The 16,816-nt window shown below is 40.4% G+C and overlaps 1 protein-coding gene across 7 annotated transcripts in view; it reads left to right on the forward strand.

The window, feature by feature from the left end:
* baiap2b (BAR/IMD domain containing adaptor protein 2b) overlaps positions 1–16,816 on the forward strand; it is a 75,081-nt gene that overhangs the window by 11,841 nt on the left and 46,424 nt on the right. For 5 of the 7 annotated variants that reach the window (XM_044179518.1, XM_044179519.1, XM_044179522.1 and 2 more), the window contains exons 2-3: positions 8,649–8,724; positions 13,364–13,450. In XM_044179518.1, coding sequence (XP_044035453.1) covers positions 8,649–8,724; positions 13,364–13,450 — 163 coding nt within the window. The remainder of the gene's footprint in view (positions 1–8,648; positions 8,725–13,363; positions 13,451–16,816) is intronic. The other 2 variants (XM_044179520.1, XM_044179524.1) reach the window with 1 other exon arrangement.

A 16,816-nucleotide genomic window follows, 5' to 3' on the forward strand; every position in this document is an offset into this window, starting at 1 on the left:
TTCCTTACTACTTTTAGTCTCTGCTTCCTTACTTTCCTTCCTTGACTGATCAAGAGCAGCATCCCAAATTAGAGATACCAACAAGTACATTCGTCTCCAGTTTAAGGGATTTTAGGGGATTTAACACTGACAGGGCTTGGGTTCTTCACTGTATACAAATTTAATGAGTGCTCAAATACATGTATCCAAAGTTTAGTGTGAAGTATTTTTAGATTTTGGTTTTACTAATTAGTTTTTACACAAAAGTACATGTTTCTAATGTGTGTGTTAATCTTTATTGTTTAGTGTGTTTTTAAAGAGGTTCCCCTCTGGGATCAATAAAGTATTTCTGATTCTAATACACCTTAACTTGCCACTTACCATTTTTTTGCCTCTTATTCTATTATTAATAGCTTATTTAACCTCTGGCTCTGTTTAACATCACTCACCTGTCATGGGACATGATGTCCATGTACTGCCATGTTCCTCTAATGGATCTATTAACCTTGGTTACTACCTATTCAATCTCCCTCTCCTCACATTAGCCATCTGTTATGGCCACGGTGGCACCTAAAGTGAAATACCGCTGGATTTCAGCGGGATTAGTGGGATATAAACCGTCGTTCATGATCATGCATTGCAGAGTGTAATGTAAAACCAATGTGTTGATCCTGAAACTTTGGCACACTGTAAAACTGGTTTGGATGCAGAACATCAGAGAAGCTTTACAGTCCACAAAAACAGGTTGTCAGACAGCAGTTCAACATTTATTTATTTGTAATTAATGGGGATAATGTCTCTCACCAGATGTACTTGCTAATCACACCTCTCAAACAAGTCTGTACCAAGATGTTTAATTGTGAACAAGATACATTGACTCCCAGTGTAGGCATGGCCAATTGTGTTTACACACAAATTCTTCCAGCTACATTAGTATCACGTATTTTAACACTGTTCACAGTTCCAGTTTGAATTTGGAGTTTGAGATTGAAAAAAACAAACAATATAATTTGCTAAATTATCCATTACTGTTATTCGTAGCCACACATGACTTGGAATCGTTGGTGTCAAATAGAAGAATCTGGGCTGGTAAGCGTATTCAAAGGCCGAATAGGTTCAGAATCAGAAATACTTTATTGATCTGATTTACTGAACTCTTTTGTTCAGGGGAAACATCCCCAAATTAGTGTTTACAGCTAATTTGTCGGATTCAGCCCTGTTTTGAAAAAAAATTCAAATTATTTGTTTAAGACTCAAAGTTTTGGACTGATATGTTAGTGCATGGAGGTTGTAACACGTCCTCGGCAGAAAAAAGACCTATGTTAATGCTCCTGACAAACAGCCTCTTGTGGTGGGAATAATTATTGTTTTCTGTCAGAAGCAAAGGCTGCAGTAACATGACATTTGCAAAAAGTCAACATTTTGGGTGGATGATTGGGTGTACAAAGTGTGTGACTCGAAATAGGAGCCTGTGGTTTGCGTCCTGTCGCATACTGACAGTCGGCGTTGGTTTCTTTTAACCATGACTACCATGTTTTCCTGACTGTTACAGAGTAGTTTTATTGCCTAACTGTAACCAAAGGTTAACCCTAAAACTGGCAGATCAGAAAACGCTCATTATGCTTCTAGATTTTTGGAATGGTCATATGAGTGCTTTGCCAGTGCCAAACGACCATATGACGGACCCATACTTTTGTTGTTTAGGTATGAAGGCCTGTTGGTAGGGCTCCCTGTCAAACCTCATGAGATAAAATATATAGAATACTTTCTTTTCCCAAAGAAAAAAATTCAAGTGCTGCTCATAAGCAGCTTCCAATGGCAAAACACTGAAGAATCCCCCCCCCCCATAAAAACCCAAAACAATCTTAGGCCCATCATCATCTCTCCTGCAAAAACTGATGCTACATGGCAGCCAGTCCTGCCTGCCAGCACTGTGAACAACTACACATACAGATGAACACACAGTTAACTGACACAAACAGAATTTTATTCCAGCCACACACACACACACACACACACACACACACACACACACACACACACACACACACACACACACACACACACACACAGTCACACTCTGCCTCGCCGACCAACCGAAACATCCTTTGGTGAGACGTAGAGAAGCTTGTTTTCTTTTCCTCGTGAGGATAAATATTTCAGATGCTGGCCAGACCAACAACATGTCAGTGTGAGATGGCATGTGGTCGTTCACATCCTTCCAATCCGCCACATTACCTGAAAGGCTGCAGTAGGACTGGGCTCGTGTTTGTATTTTGCTGCTCAGGTTTGAGTTTAAGGTTAAAACTAATGATTAGTTTAATTATCTGTGATTCTGCTTTTTTTCCATTAATTGTTTAATTGTATACACTATAAAATGTCAGATATTTGTGGAAGCCAATTATGACCTCCTCTTCAAATTGCCTATTTTACCAACAGTTCAAAACCTCAAATATTAAATTTATGATGATATAAAACAGAAAAGCAGCAAATCCTCACTTTTCAGTAGCTGCTAAAAGAAAATATTAGGAATTTTTGCTTGATAAATGTCATTGATTAATTTTCTTTTTAATTAATTTATCAAATCCAAATCAAAGCGCTCTTTGATTGGATTTATAATTATGAGGTGTTTTTTTTCCGTCAAGATGCCAAAATGCTAACTTCATTATAAAATACAATATATTACTTTATTTTTATTGAGAAGTTGAAACCAACTTGTTGTCACGCTTCTCCGTCAAAAGGTTAATTCCACTTTGGTCTTGAGTCAGTTAAATATTTGTATGATATTTCTATCTTCCCTGTGAGATCAGTGATATGCTTCATGGTAGATTTCAAAGTGTTCAGTGATTAGCTCCGCTGTGGCATTTAGTCTGCTCCTGTCAAGGAGCCAGGACATTTAAAAAAATGCTGCTTTGGTGACACTGAAGCTGCAGTATGGATTGATTTAAAAACTGTATCATAATCTGTGGGCAGAATCTTACTGAGATCAATAAACAGAAATGTTGGAGTATCTTTATCATTGTTTGTATCTAGATGAGTGTTTCAACAGAGTAGAAGATAATGTACCATTTGTTATTATGCTTGTATTTGGCTTCCAGATAACATTCAGTTGTGTTGATCAGAGATGAAGAGCATTCATGAGAGCATTTCCCCAATGCTGCAATGTGATAACACAATCCTTGTGGTGTTATCAAGTTTTGGCATTTAATTTGCGAGGTGATTAGCGAGTCAATTAAAACACATGACCGAAGCACACGGACAGAGTGAGACAAAGCAGCGTTTGCACAGTAATCCCTCTCATTTCCCATGCACTCAGTCAAATATGGTCTTTCATTCAGTGGAATGCTAATCAGCCTCAGTCCCTGTTGCTGAAGGAACAAGCTCAGCTGATTGTGTTTGGATTAAGCCAGGACCGGCCAAGTTAATGATCCTATTAAATGATCCCCTAAACCGTATGAGCATGTTGTGATGAGGGGAAAACTCATGAATTAGTTCACCATTACCATGTGCAGGGCAGCACTGATGGTGATTGACAGGTGCAGTCTGTTTCGGCGTTGATCAGAAGAGTCTATTCTCAATATTATTCACTGCTGTAACATGGTTTATGTGTGTGAAGGGCAGAGTTGTACACTTCCAGTACCGACTGAACCGAATTTGAAAAAGGTCAAGAACTTAAAATTGGCACCAAACTTATATTCAGTGCAATTAACTGTTCTACTGTTAGTCCATGTGCAGACTTTTGTGGCTGAAACACATTGAACATTAAATTGTCAATGGTCAATGTCTTCTGTGTTGTGTTGCAACGATGTGGCTAGCCAATTACAGCCCACCCTGAAACAAAACAGCCAGCACAAATTGTAATTTTTACATTTCTGATTGTGTACAGATTAAACAAATATATAAGTATAACGTGTTATTTTGTGACCTTGAACTTTGGACAGAGCAAGGCTTGCCGTTTGACCTGTTTCCAGTCTTTATGCAGAGCTCAAATAATCTCCTGCTGGCTCTAGCTTCATATTTAGCGAACAAACATAAGAATGGTATTTATCTTCTTCTCATCTTAACTCTCTGCAAGAAAGTGAATAAGCGTATTACCCAAAATGTTGAACTACTCCATTAGAAATTGTTAATACACACTAGGCCTTCTCTCAAATATATGGTGATAAGGTGGAGGTAAAGAAATTTTACTTTTCCTCCATTGAGTCTTCTTATATGATTTTATTGGATGGCAGGTGTCACCCAAGTATTTTCCATAGCCATGGTTAACATATCAGTCACAATGGTTTGAGGAGTTTGCTTTTAATTGTAAAAGTTTTACGGTATAAAACAAAATAAGCCAGAGTCCTAATTAGACACTGATCCCTTTAACTGGCTGGGTGTGACTACACATTTTGACAATGGTAAATTAACTGTACTGGTGTAGCACTGATGGCAGGTACAGGTACAACCTGCTCTACCTCAAAGTCACAGCCACCCCTGTTCTAAACAGTGCTGAATCCGACAGATAAACACGGGTCTCAATTAGACGCCAGGTCTGTTTTTGGTAGGGCACCGGGTCGCCCGCTTGAGATAGTTCATAAGCTGTGATGCAGAGTCCTCCTGCCTAATGCCTGTCCATTTTGCCTAATTTACCTGCCTAATACTGCCACATTGTGGGAATTTAATTACAAGGAATATTCATACTGGTTTAAATATACAATTAGATAGTATTTCCTATCTTTGCTGAGCAAAAGCTTTTAAAGGCTTGTCCTATATAGACACCTGTCCCAAATATAGGCAGATGTATATAGGTGATTTGAAGCAAATAAAAGCCCAGGCTATAATTGAAGTTTTAAGGTAGTCAAGTTGAAAACAGTAAAAAAAATTAATATCTTAATTAGACCAATATATTTCTCGCCAAACGTGTGTGTAACTACATCTGAAACACTGGAAGTATATTAACAACGGCCACGTCGACTCAGTGGAAGAATGCCATGTATGAGGCCAAACCTGTCCAAACCTGTGATTACGTAACACACCTCATCACTCACTCACTCATAGGCATGAAAGCACTCACAAACACATGTACATACACACACCTAGTCACAGAGACATTCCTCTGTGCTCTCTCTGTACATCTGTTGATTTTAGACTTGAGAACCGGGCCGCTCTCCATCTTCTATATTTATTCTTTTGTTGATCGTCCCTTTCTTCCTGCCAAGTGGTGGTACAGCCATGATTACTACTGCTAGAGCGCTTCTACTGACTCGGTTTGTTCAGCAGCCGTCTCCTTACGTAACAGAAAATACACCCAGAGATGGGAGAAAGGGGCGAGAGGGAATCAGTGTATAAATAGGTTTGTTTGTCCTCAGAAATGCACAAAGAAACACTGCCAACCTCTTTTTTTCTTTTCCTGTGTGTGTGTGTGTGTGTGTGTGATTAGACGTTGTGGCAGTGGAGAAAGGTTAGAAAAAATCTTGCCTGAGAATCCACAGCAGGGTGCTTTTGATCAGAAGTACAACCAGTTTTCCATCCAAAAATTGCCTTAAGTCAACTTCAACCTCACATAGATCAAAATCCATTTCCACTTATGATGTATTTATCAGCCCCTTTCAATCCCACTCCTCTTCACTTCCTAAACGAAGCTTCTTTTTCCCCCCACCTGATTCGAGCACCTTGAAGCTGTTCTCTCTCGTCGTTCTCTCTCGTCATTCACTGGGCAGTCGGCCTATTTTTCTTGCACCCCTGTGTCGTCCTGCCCTACTTCTTACTTCCCTTTTTTGAAGTCATAGTGAAGTTTGTGTACCAAGGTGACTGTTGTGCGTCAGCCGACGGGCATTAGCAGGCATCCCTCGTAGCGCACAGCCACGAAAAGATGTCTGTCAACCTCAAATGTACCTCCTCCCCTTGCCTTATGCTCATTCTTCTGTTCTCTCTGTCCTCTTTAGTCTATTTACTTTTCTCCTCCTCCCATGCTCTAAAATAATTTTACCTATTTCAACTTAAAAACACTGTGCTGCCTTTTTAACTGAACTAGTCCTGAATAAAAGAAAGAAAAGTGGCACAGTGAAATTCATCTGCACGTCTTTGGAAAATATGTGGTTCTAGATGCTTGGTGTCGTATTGACTACTCACAGGGCTAGTTGATGAAGTGCTAGCTGACGAGCTAGCCAGCCGGGAACATGCTAGCACTAGTCAGTCATAATAGCTTGTTAGCTCAGTTGCTAACGGTTGCTTTATTCAAACGGCATATTTGTACTGTACCATCAACTCTTGTGCAATTCAACTGTGCAAAACATTCCTCTTTTGTGGTGCAGTTTTTATTCTGACAGAGGAAGTTAAATGAAAAGTGGATGGTGCAGCTAATAAGCTACAATAGCTTCCTCCATTTTGGACTCTTTGGCTCTCCGTTGCCTCAAATGTCACCACTTTCAAGACCGCTTGCTATTTACCAACATCGTTTGTGCATATTTTCTTCGCCCCCTCGAGTGACTCCACCGATCACAGCAATTCCATTGGAATTAATTGATTTTGCCAAAACATCATTTTCAATGTTGGTGTGACAAGGTCTTGATTATTCAAAGGCTGCTTGTCATTACAATGTTAAATCCCTCATCTTTTCTTCTGTCTTAGATCCTCCTCCGTCTCCCACTCATCCCTCACTCCCTTTACCTTCTCTTTGCTTCCATCCTTTGCTGCTTGTTTGACAATCCAAAGTTAGAAAAGAAAGTCAAAGAGAGAATTGCTGGCTTTTAAATTGCTGGGTTTTTCTGGAGATACAGCAGAAGTGAAAGGGCAGCTTAGACTGAGGGGGAGGTTGAGTCACTGCACAGAGACAGAGGCAGTAAAACTCATTATACATTTCTTCTTGACTTTTCCTTCACTTGTTAATGAAGGCTCAGGCCTCTGTTTATTGTGTTCTGCTGTGGACACACTCCTGCCTGTGTGCTGACTGATACTTGGTCATCTGTCATGAAAGGGGGGGGGGATTTTAGATCATATTTTGCTTTAAATATATGTTTATGTATGTGTCGTTGTGTATCTGTCGTGAATAATTCAGTTCTGGTTGTGCCTTTTCTCCCTGTTGCTCTCATCACCCAGAACTGGATCATGCAAGAAGCAAAGTCACATCTCTTGTTGCTGCCTTTTGAATCTGATCACAAAACTATCTAATCACATGATCTGTCTTCGTTCTCTTCGCTGTTCCTGGCGGTTGAGTTATTCCTCCCTCTCTGTGCTTTCCCAGTAAAATACTTTACTTAAATTTTTTTTACAAGTGTTACAGCTGACACCTACATGATTTGGTGACTTGAGACTATTAAGAATTGTCTGTTCTGATCAATGGTTTATTGAATAGAACACTGGTGTGGGATTGTAGTGCCACACAAGAAAAAACCCATCAAGTTTTAGATGTTATGGTGTGAATATTGAAGCTGCACTAATTAATTTTTTTTTTTTTTAAGTTTAATGTGAAAGGGGTCGCTCGTAGTGACAAATCCACAGAGAATTATCATTCGACCCAGCATCAACCTCATTTCCAGCAGCAGCAGGCAGTTGTTTCCAGCAAAAATTAGCTGGAGAACATAGTGGAGCATTTAGTAGCTGAAGAGCCAGATATTTTTCTCACGAATTGGTGAAGACAAAAACAGAGCCATAAGTGAGTGAATATTGGGCTTACATTTGAAAACAAGCAGAAACATGACTCCAAATGAAGGTATGTTGTTTCTGTTTCTGCTGGATGTGTAATAAAATAGGCAATTGTTTGCTAACGTGTCATAACACCTTTTTATAAGATGATAATGTGTCAATGTTGTGTGTACAGATTGTTCACCTGCCCCCAGGTGGCCAAAAAATCAATGTAGGAGATCTACAGTCAATAAAAATGAATTCTGGTTGAAAATCGTGTAACGTGTAGTTTCAGCATTTCTGTTTTTTGCCGAAGAACTTTCTGAGCTGTGCTTGTCACAGAATGACCTGTTTTAAATTACATGATATGATGAATGATAAATAAATGTTGCTACGGGTCTATAGGTAGGTAGGTAAAGACTCTCTTACCTCCAGTTGTATAGTCATACAAATAGTTTGGGTTTTATTTGTGAGGTTTTGAGATCTGGCTCTGAGATTTGATGATGCCATGGCTAGATACCACCAGAGATAGGTGAGAAAATGTGTTTTATTTATAATTTGGGTGAACTGACCCTTAAAAAAAGCAATTAGCAGGAGCAGTGTGCCAGAGTTCAGTGAGTGTAAGGAAGATGGAGAGAAACAGCGATGGGTCCAGGTCTGCTGCTGAGCTGAGGGAGTCAGCAGCCAAAACCAGGTTTTATTTTAATAGAGACAGCAGGGGAGGTGAGAGGAAACAGTCCCCCCCCCCGTCCACAAACAAACACACCATAAGACCTCCCTGAGTGACTTGTTCTCTCTTTCTTTCTTGTTCTCATTCTTTTTCCCTCTATTTCATCCCTCCAGTCCTCACCATGAGCTTGAAATGAATCCCTGCTGCACTGCTCTTCCTCCTGGTTGGCTCAGCTGACTCTGCTGTGTGTAGGACTGTGTGTGTGTGTGTGTGTGTGTGTTCATGCCCCAGTAAAGAGTGGTGCTCTGTCATTGTAGCTCACATCAGTGTATGTATCAGTATCGTTCCTGCTACTTGACTAATCAAACTGCTGTGTCCCCCCCCCCCTTTCCAGTCCATCATGGAGCAGTTCAACCCCTGCTTGCGGAACTTCATAGCCATGGGAAAAAGCTACGAGAAGGCGCTCACCAGTGAGTACACCAACCATTTCTTGTTTTCCTTCTGTCTTCGTCCTTCTTTCATTCTTCCTGTCTGCCAACTGACCCAGCACTTTGGCGCTGCTTTTATATCTTCTTAATTTATCTCAAGTAGAGATGTGGTGTGATGACGACACAGATATTCAGTTTCAAGTGTTGTTGACGTCTGTATCAAGCCAGAGTCCCCTCCAGAATCCTCATTGGAGATGACACTCTGGGGTTGATGTCCTCTGATTCATCTTCTGTGATGATGTCCATGTCCACACGTCTTACTCGTTCCAACACCATTTCATTGATCTTAAATGTCCGCTTCTACTGTAGGTCCTTTGTCATTGCTTTTTGTGGCTTGCACAGGTGTGTTTGCATAGCTCTGTGTGTGTGTGTGTGTGTGTGTGTGTGTGAGAGAGAGATTGAGGTGTACATGCAGCAGTGGCTCAAGGTTAAAGACAAAAGCACTGGAAATGTCTTAGGGGAGCTAAGTGGAGCATAAGCCAATGGGAAGTGGAACAGGAGGAGTCGCGAGAATAACGGTGCCCCCCCACGGGTCCAAGGAAACGAGAACAGACCGAGCCGGTATCCAGGACAAGAAGACGGGGTAAAAAAAAAAACAAAAAAATAAAAAACCAGGAGGCGGTAGAGGAAAAGACTGAGAGAAATATTCAGAAAGGAGGAGGAAATGAAATATGTGACATAAATAGACAGTCTTCTTCATTGTCCTGAAGAATGTCCAGCAGCTTGTAAGTATTTCATAGTCTTCGATTAGAGTCACCCAGTCAGCATTGATTAAGATATTTCATGCTTTCAGATTAGGCTGGAAACGTACTGCGCATTGCCATGTACATGTCATCCGATAAGACAAGCCTCCAAGCATGTTGAGCTCATTTATTGATAAGAAAACCTCTTTTCCACTCCGCTCTTTCATGTCACTCTGCAGGGAGGAGGTTATAGGGATTGTATCACATTTTTCACTGATGGTGAGCTTTTCTTGGTATGCTGTGTGCACACTGTTGAGCAGGGCTCTCTTTCATGTGCTTGGAGGGGAGATTCAGGGAAGACTCAGCAGCCCACAAGACCAAGAAAGGAGGCCTCACTCCAGTCTGATAGATAAGGCTAAAAATAGCCCTGCGACTCCCTGAGTGGGGATTACACTTCATCAATGCCAGGCACAGAGGCAGGGTTTAGACTAGAGCAGTGCAGATCAGGGCTGGGCACAGGCGAGCATCTATTGTCACAGGAAAAATGCCAGTGCAGCCTCTGTTTATTTATTTATTTATTTAAGTAGAACTGGGGCGGCAGGTTTGCATCTCTGGGGACTGTGAAAACCTACATGATGGAGGGAGGAAGCTGACTTGTTCTGTTTTGTGTGTTTGAGTCTAAAAGCATTTGGGCTTGATTGGACTGGATGTGGGTACTGTGGTTTGGGATGTGGTGCTTAGATGGAATTCAGTCTTAATTAAAATCTTTATTTCATATTAGTGTCGCACTATAGCATACGGAAGCTGTGAGGCTGGAAAATGTTGTGGGGCAGAGAGAACATCTGACCTGGGAGAGGCTACATGTGTGCAAGGAAAGTGAGCTGATTTGGTAATTTGAAGGTCAGAAGACATCTACTCTAGGTTAAAACTGGGTTACATTTGGCAAAGAGAGAGATCTAGATTACATATAACAATTATTTTTTAAGTGAATTTAAATGATTTAATTTCAACTAGGTGTACAACTAATGATTATACACAAATTACACAATTTCCCAGAGACCAAAGTGACCCAAGTCTTTTTTTAAATTGCTTGTTTTGTTACTTGTTTGTGTTTCTGTTCTGGACTTTACAAAGATATTCAATTAACAAGGCTATAAAACGGAGAAAAGCAGCAAATCCTCACATTTGAGAAGCTGGAACCAGGAACCATTTTTGCTTAATAAATAATTTAAATGATTTATCAATATTGTTGTCTAAATCTTCTGAGTAATCGTTTGAGCACTAATTTCAGTGTGATGCAGGTCCAAACTACACTAACTACACACCAAATATAGTCACTGAAACACCGTCAAAAGAAAAGTTATATGTAATTTATAGAAACCGAAAAACTAACGTTTAGCCCAGTTTTAACCTAGATGTCTAGATGTCTTTCGACCTGCAAATCATCAAATCATTGCTTACTGGGAGGGAATGTGCGGTTAGATTTGACTGACGTTGTGGAAGACCTGATTTTAGTGGGACGGTAGATGGAGTACATATCACCAATCTAATCTGATTTAGACTTTCTTGTTTGTTTTCATTTACACTGACACTCTCCGCTCTGTATTGGCTTTATATTACTGTTCTCTTCCTCTCTACAGGCATACCTTCCTTTCTTTCTTCTCCTACCTTCCTCCCTCTCTGTCACTTTTCAGCTGACAGTCAAGCAAAGCATCCGCTCAAGCTAGTCTGCCTCACCTGGCCCCGCTCTCCTCCTGGCTGGGTTTTCTCCAGACATCGATTTAAATTAGCTGTGCTCACCCAGCCGTCTTAGCCTCACCACCATCTCCTCGCTCTCTCACACTCTTATATCCCAGCTAGGCTTAACTCAAACCAGGCTTAAGAAAAGCCAGAAAAGGACCTTTGCTTGTCTCTCTGTCATAGCTTACCAGGGAGGGTTGCACCGATGTTTAGAGATTTACTAGCTTTTATCTCATTCTCTCAATCTCTCGTTCATGGTTTTGATAAGGAAGTGTAAGCAGGCCAAGCTATTTCAGAGGTCATCTCAAAATTGTCTTATTAAAGAAATTTAAATTAAGTATGTTTACAGACTGAGCAGCCAGATGCCGTCTTCATTTTCAGAACAATAACTTGCATAGCAGTGCGCTTCCCTCAGTGTCTCTGTGGACCCACGTCACAAAAACAACTAGAAGTAGAACTGAAATTGAACTCAGAATAGATTTACATTGTTTTCCATGTGGTGATATAAATACTTTGTCACTTTTCCCCTCTCTTGGGGATTCTGCATGAGTGTCCTCTGGCAGTTCAAAGCACAAACACCCATCAACATGATGGGCCTGTAATAAACTCAGCCCTCATCCATATGTATCTCCCGACTGGACATGTCCTCTGTCATCATGGCTGTCAGTCCCTCTGTGGCTAACCCCTGACCTGCTTTAATTCATCGTCGCTGCTGCTTGAGGCCATCTTGTCTGCGTTTTTAAGGCCTGAGTCACCGTTATGTCTCAGCCAGTGTCCCTGGCTTGTGTGACAATGCACCGCAGAGAATAATTGCTTACATACAGTATTTGAATTGCAGAGTGCTTTGACATCATTGCTCTGGAACGCTTTTTTTGTCCGCATACTTTCAAGTGGGGAGTTGTTAAGATGGCGCTGTTAAGGATTTTAAAGATTCAGTTTATCCAAATTACAAAATCATATTTTTTTTCATACCTTTAGTGGTATCTAGCCATGTAGATAGTTTTTTCTTTTATCTGCTGAAATGTCATTTTTGAATGCTTCAAGTAGCACAGATTAAACTATTAAAATATTGATTTACATGAAAGATTTACTGGGAGATTTTAACTACTGAAACTGATGTGACACAATCAGCTAGATAATTACACTACAGACGAATCATTACTCTGTTGGTCGTGCTGAACTGTTAAACAGTCAGTCGCGATCGTAGAGTGGTGCTATGTTCAGATACTCAACAACACTGCATTGACATAAACAGCTGTGCAGTGTTTTGGTGTTTGATAAGCCTTCAAACTTGTGTGTGTGCTTGAATCTTTTACTCAAATTGGACTTCCTGAATTGTATATTTCATTGTCTCACTTGTACTTCAAATAACATGATCCCCTCCAGCGCAGCCTCTTGCATTGTTTTAATGCAGGACTGTTTTTGGTCTGACTGCCTGCTTGCACAGTGGTGCTTCTTTCTTAAACAGATGAAGAAAGTTTTTTAGAGTGCAGACTCCAGCTTACAGAGAGCATATTAACTAGACAATGGCCTTTAGGGAAGTTACTCATGGATTTAACGTTAATTAGCTACGTCATTTTGATGTCATTTCAACAGGCATCATTGATGGTCTGTGCCAGCTAAAAATGGGATGCCTGCTACCTGACTGTTTTGTACGTTGCACTTTGTAATAAAATGAGAGGGAGTACAGATAAAAGATTTGATATAAGATTTGTTGGCCTCTGAGTTTAGCAATTCCATGTATTTCACCAACCTGGAATCTAATCCAAAATGGAACCGACTACCAAAACCCAATCCTTGTGATGGCAGAGGTTTCAGAGACAGATCAGAACTTTTAAGCTGTTTGCATGGCTAGATACCACAATGGGCAAGAAAGAAAATGTTTTTCTGTAATTTGGGTAAACTAATCCTCTAAAAAGGTTTACTCCAAAGTAGTTTGTGCTGAAGTCAAGTTTTCCTTTCCTTTTTTAACTTGTTGTGCTTGAGATTAGTCCCTATAGCTTTCTCTGTTTCCTGTAGTTGCCTCCATAGAGCTTTTTCTTTTCCTGCCTGGTCTCCATTTCCGCCTGTCGCTCTTTATTTCCCATGCCCAACCTTACCTATCTGGGGGGTGCTGTAGGAGAGGGTTGCAGAGCTGAAGAAGACATAATTTCAACTCCGCACCCTTGATCTGATGCCCAATGCTTCCATGTTTCCAGGTGTCACATATGCTGCAAAGGGCTACTTCGACGCTCTGGTGCGGATGGGCGAGATGGCCAGCGAAAGTCAAGGCTCTAAGGATCTTGGTGAGTCCTCGTAGTGGCTGTAGCGCCCCTGGTGGGGTGGAGGGGGGTTGCTCAAGCAGATGGTGAATGGAATGGCTCGTGTTGTAGAGCAGAAGCAGCTGATGACCAACCTGAAACTCGACATACGCACATACACTTGGCCATTTTTCCAGTAATTCAGTACTTAAAGTACTTAAATCCTAAAACCAGAGCAATAGTCTACTTCTTACTGCAGTTTGGAGCTCATTTGATGCATTATCACCCCAAATTCAGATACATTATAATTTGGGAAGAATTAATTCTGCATGTTTGTCACAGCATGCTCATTTGGTTAATCTCTTGTTTCCCTCACATTCAGGAAAGATAAAGACTCTCCGGTTGTTTTTATATTGCACCGCTGTGAGCAAATAATAAATTCACAAATTTGTCTGGCATTTGATATTCACAACAGCACACATGGCGAGGTGGATTTGCTCTCCATTCATAATAAGCCCTCAATATATTTACAATGCTAATGAAAAATCTTCCTGTTTGACTGCTGCTTCCAGCAGGATGTGAGGAACAATTTTCCCATCTCTCTCAGCTCTGTGTGTTGGATCAGCTCTGGTTCTGCTCATTATAGACTTACCTTTAGTGCTAATTTGCATAAGGGAGAATTGAAGGCCCACTTCTAGCAGATACACAGGTAGGAACATCTACCTATTAAGTAAGACAGGCCTGTATATCATTGTCGCGCTCTGCGCGAAGTTGTCTTAGTTGTAGACCCAGTCACATGCCGGGGAGTGTGACGAGAGCGTTACCCCTGGATCACTGCATCCTTTTCGTTCCTTTAACCTGATGTGACTTAAGATAGCAGGCGTGGACTGAAACAGAGTATGAGAGGAAGGAAGAGGGCGAGAGATGGTGAGAGGAGGGTAAAACAGGGATATGCGAGGCGAATAAGGAGGATATAAAAGCAGCATTCATTATTCATGGGGAGACCTTTTTGGGTGCTTCCTCACACTTCTGGATCTTCATGATTTTATTTTTCCTCCCTGTGTCTCTTTGAATCTCAGTTGAACTTGTGTGCCCACTGTAATTTTAAATAGTGAAAAACTCATTACTGTCCCTCCATTCAGCTTTAATGCCATAATTCGTACAATGATCTCATTCCAACCGCTTTAAGATCACGGATGTTCAAGGCCGAGAGGTTCATCTACTTCCTGCTATAATTCTGAAGCTTTAATGAACGTACAAGTCTATTATTCATCTTAAACGTTCAATTATTACACAACTGCAGAATATAAGTGAAGGCCTTTGTGAACCAAGACCGTTATTTTCGTCTGAAAATATTAGACATTAAAAAGTAAATGTGTTCTGCAGATGTTTACAACTCCAAAACATCTGTCATAAATTGTTTCAGCATCCAACAAAATGCTTAAACGACATGAACTCATGAATTAACTTTACCTGTATAGTAAGTATAGTATGTACATGTAATTATGTAGTGCACAGTTTTGCTTTTGAGGGGGAAAAAATGCATCTGTGTGCATCACAATGACTAATTTAAAAAATACGAAAAAATTTTACTTGGTGTCCAAACTCCTTAACAGGATATCCCATCATCCATCTGTACATCCCCATTTCCATCAGCTTGGTTGCTTTGCAGTTGTGCCTTTCATGTTTTCTGTCTTACATGACAGTGCTTTTGTAGTCTTTTGTCTGCATGTATGTTGGGGTTGCCTTTTTTGTGTTCCTTTTCAATTTCTTTTTCTGGCAGCCTAACCATGACTCAGCAGCCCTTTAACTCAGCAAAACCTGCCTCTGCCTCCAGTGAAATGACATACTGGGCTGCGCAGAATGGATTGATGCTGTCTCCACATATCAGCAGGGCTCAGAACAGCTGTGGTCTGTGCAGACTGAAAGGGGAATTGTTCTGACAATGCTTATTGCTTTTTGGTTGCTTTAGCATATTCCATTACTTGTGTTGAGCCTCACGGCTTAAGTAAATTATCTGAGAAAATGCAAATTACCTGGCAAAATGCAAAGAGTGAAAAATTGAGTTTTAGGAGAATTCGAAAATGCTAATGCCAAATTAGTCCACGAATGACAATGTGTCCCACAGGAGTATTTGTTTATGGGTAGGGTCATGTGATAGTGGGGAGCTCCGACACACCCAAACCTAACTCATGACCTGACGTCTGAAGACATTTTTTTTTTTTTTTTTTTTTTTGCAGGGAATCCATTTTTCTCTACAACTGCACATTAATGCATGTTTTAGTGCATGCTAATGCATGTTTAATAATGTTTTTTACAGCTGTGTTTCTGATCATACTTTTGAAAAGCAGGAATGATAATAGAGAAATATTAACATAATCTGATTAAATATGTCTAGGAAAACGCTCAAACCATTTTCTCATTAGGCAGATTCATTGATCTGTTATAAAGTAGTCAGCCTTCTGCAGCCTGTTTACTTAGCAGTGAGAGCTGGTGATTGTGGTTTGCCAAAACTCAGGATTTCTGTCTATTTTGCTCTAGAAACTCTAGGAAACATTGAGTGGTGTTGTTGTGGCATAGAGTAAAGTGAAAAGATTCTCAAGCCTGCTAGCTTATTAATTAGCAGAGAACAAGGATTGTGCATTTGGTTGTGTGTGTGTGTGTGTGTGTGTGTGTACATTTCCTCAGCCAGCACATGTCTGTAACTGTGACCAGAGCTAAGACCACAAAGCCACAGATAAGGGACTGTGTGTGTATTTGTGTGTGTGTGTTTGTCAGGGATAATCACTCAGTCAGGGTTTTACCTCACACTTCATAATTGATGAGGACTGAAGGCAGATTTGTAAATTGTGGCCAACTTGTAATTGTGCATTTAATTAGTTTTTGTTGAGGAGAAAATGTCTGGGCGCGACAGAGCTGAATAAACAGTGCTGGACTTTTAACCGCTAGAACTCTCTGAGGTGACGGAGCCTTTCTGCCAGAATTCACTCTGACTATACTCACTGAAACTATGTAATTAATCAGAGTATTAAGATGAACAGCAGCTAATGGCATTAGCAGAACAGAGGATGTGGAACTGCACGTGACAGGGCGAAATAAGGAGAAGGGAGTTGGGTTTGAGAAATTGAGCTTGATGGAGAAAGTGAAGAACATCATGTAGGAAGGAGAAACACTGGACTGTTAATTAATTTTTTAACTTACTTCAGTAGCATCACTGATAATATCCAGACTTAATGGATAACATCACTTCTGTTCTCCTTGAAGGAAAGTTTTAAAAACTGGTCAGAAGAAACAAATAAATTCTATTGTAGTTTTAGCATGCAAGTTTAAAACATAAGCTACTTAATAAGTTATGTCAGTAGACTATGTAGTAATTTGGACTGAAGTAGTTTTAATAATTCATAATCATAA

Source organism: Siniperca chuatsi, linkage group LG20, assembly GCF_020085105.1.
Source record: "Siniperca chuatsi isolate FFG_IHB_CAS linkage group LG20, ASM2008510v1, whole genome shotgun sequence".
Taxonomy (NCBI): domain Eukaryota; kingdom Metazoa; phylum Chordata; class Actinopteri; order Centrarchiformes; family Sinipercidae; genus Siniperca; species Siniperca chuatsi.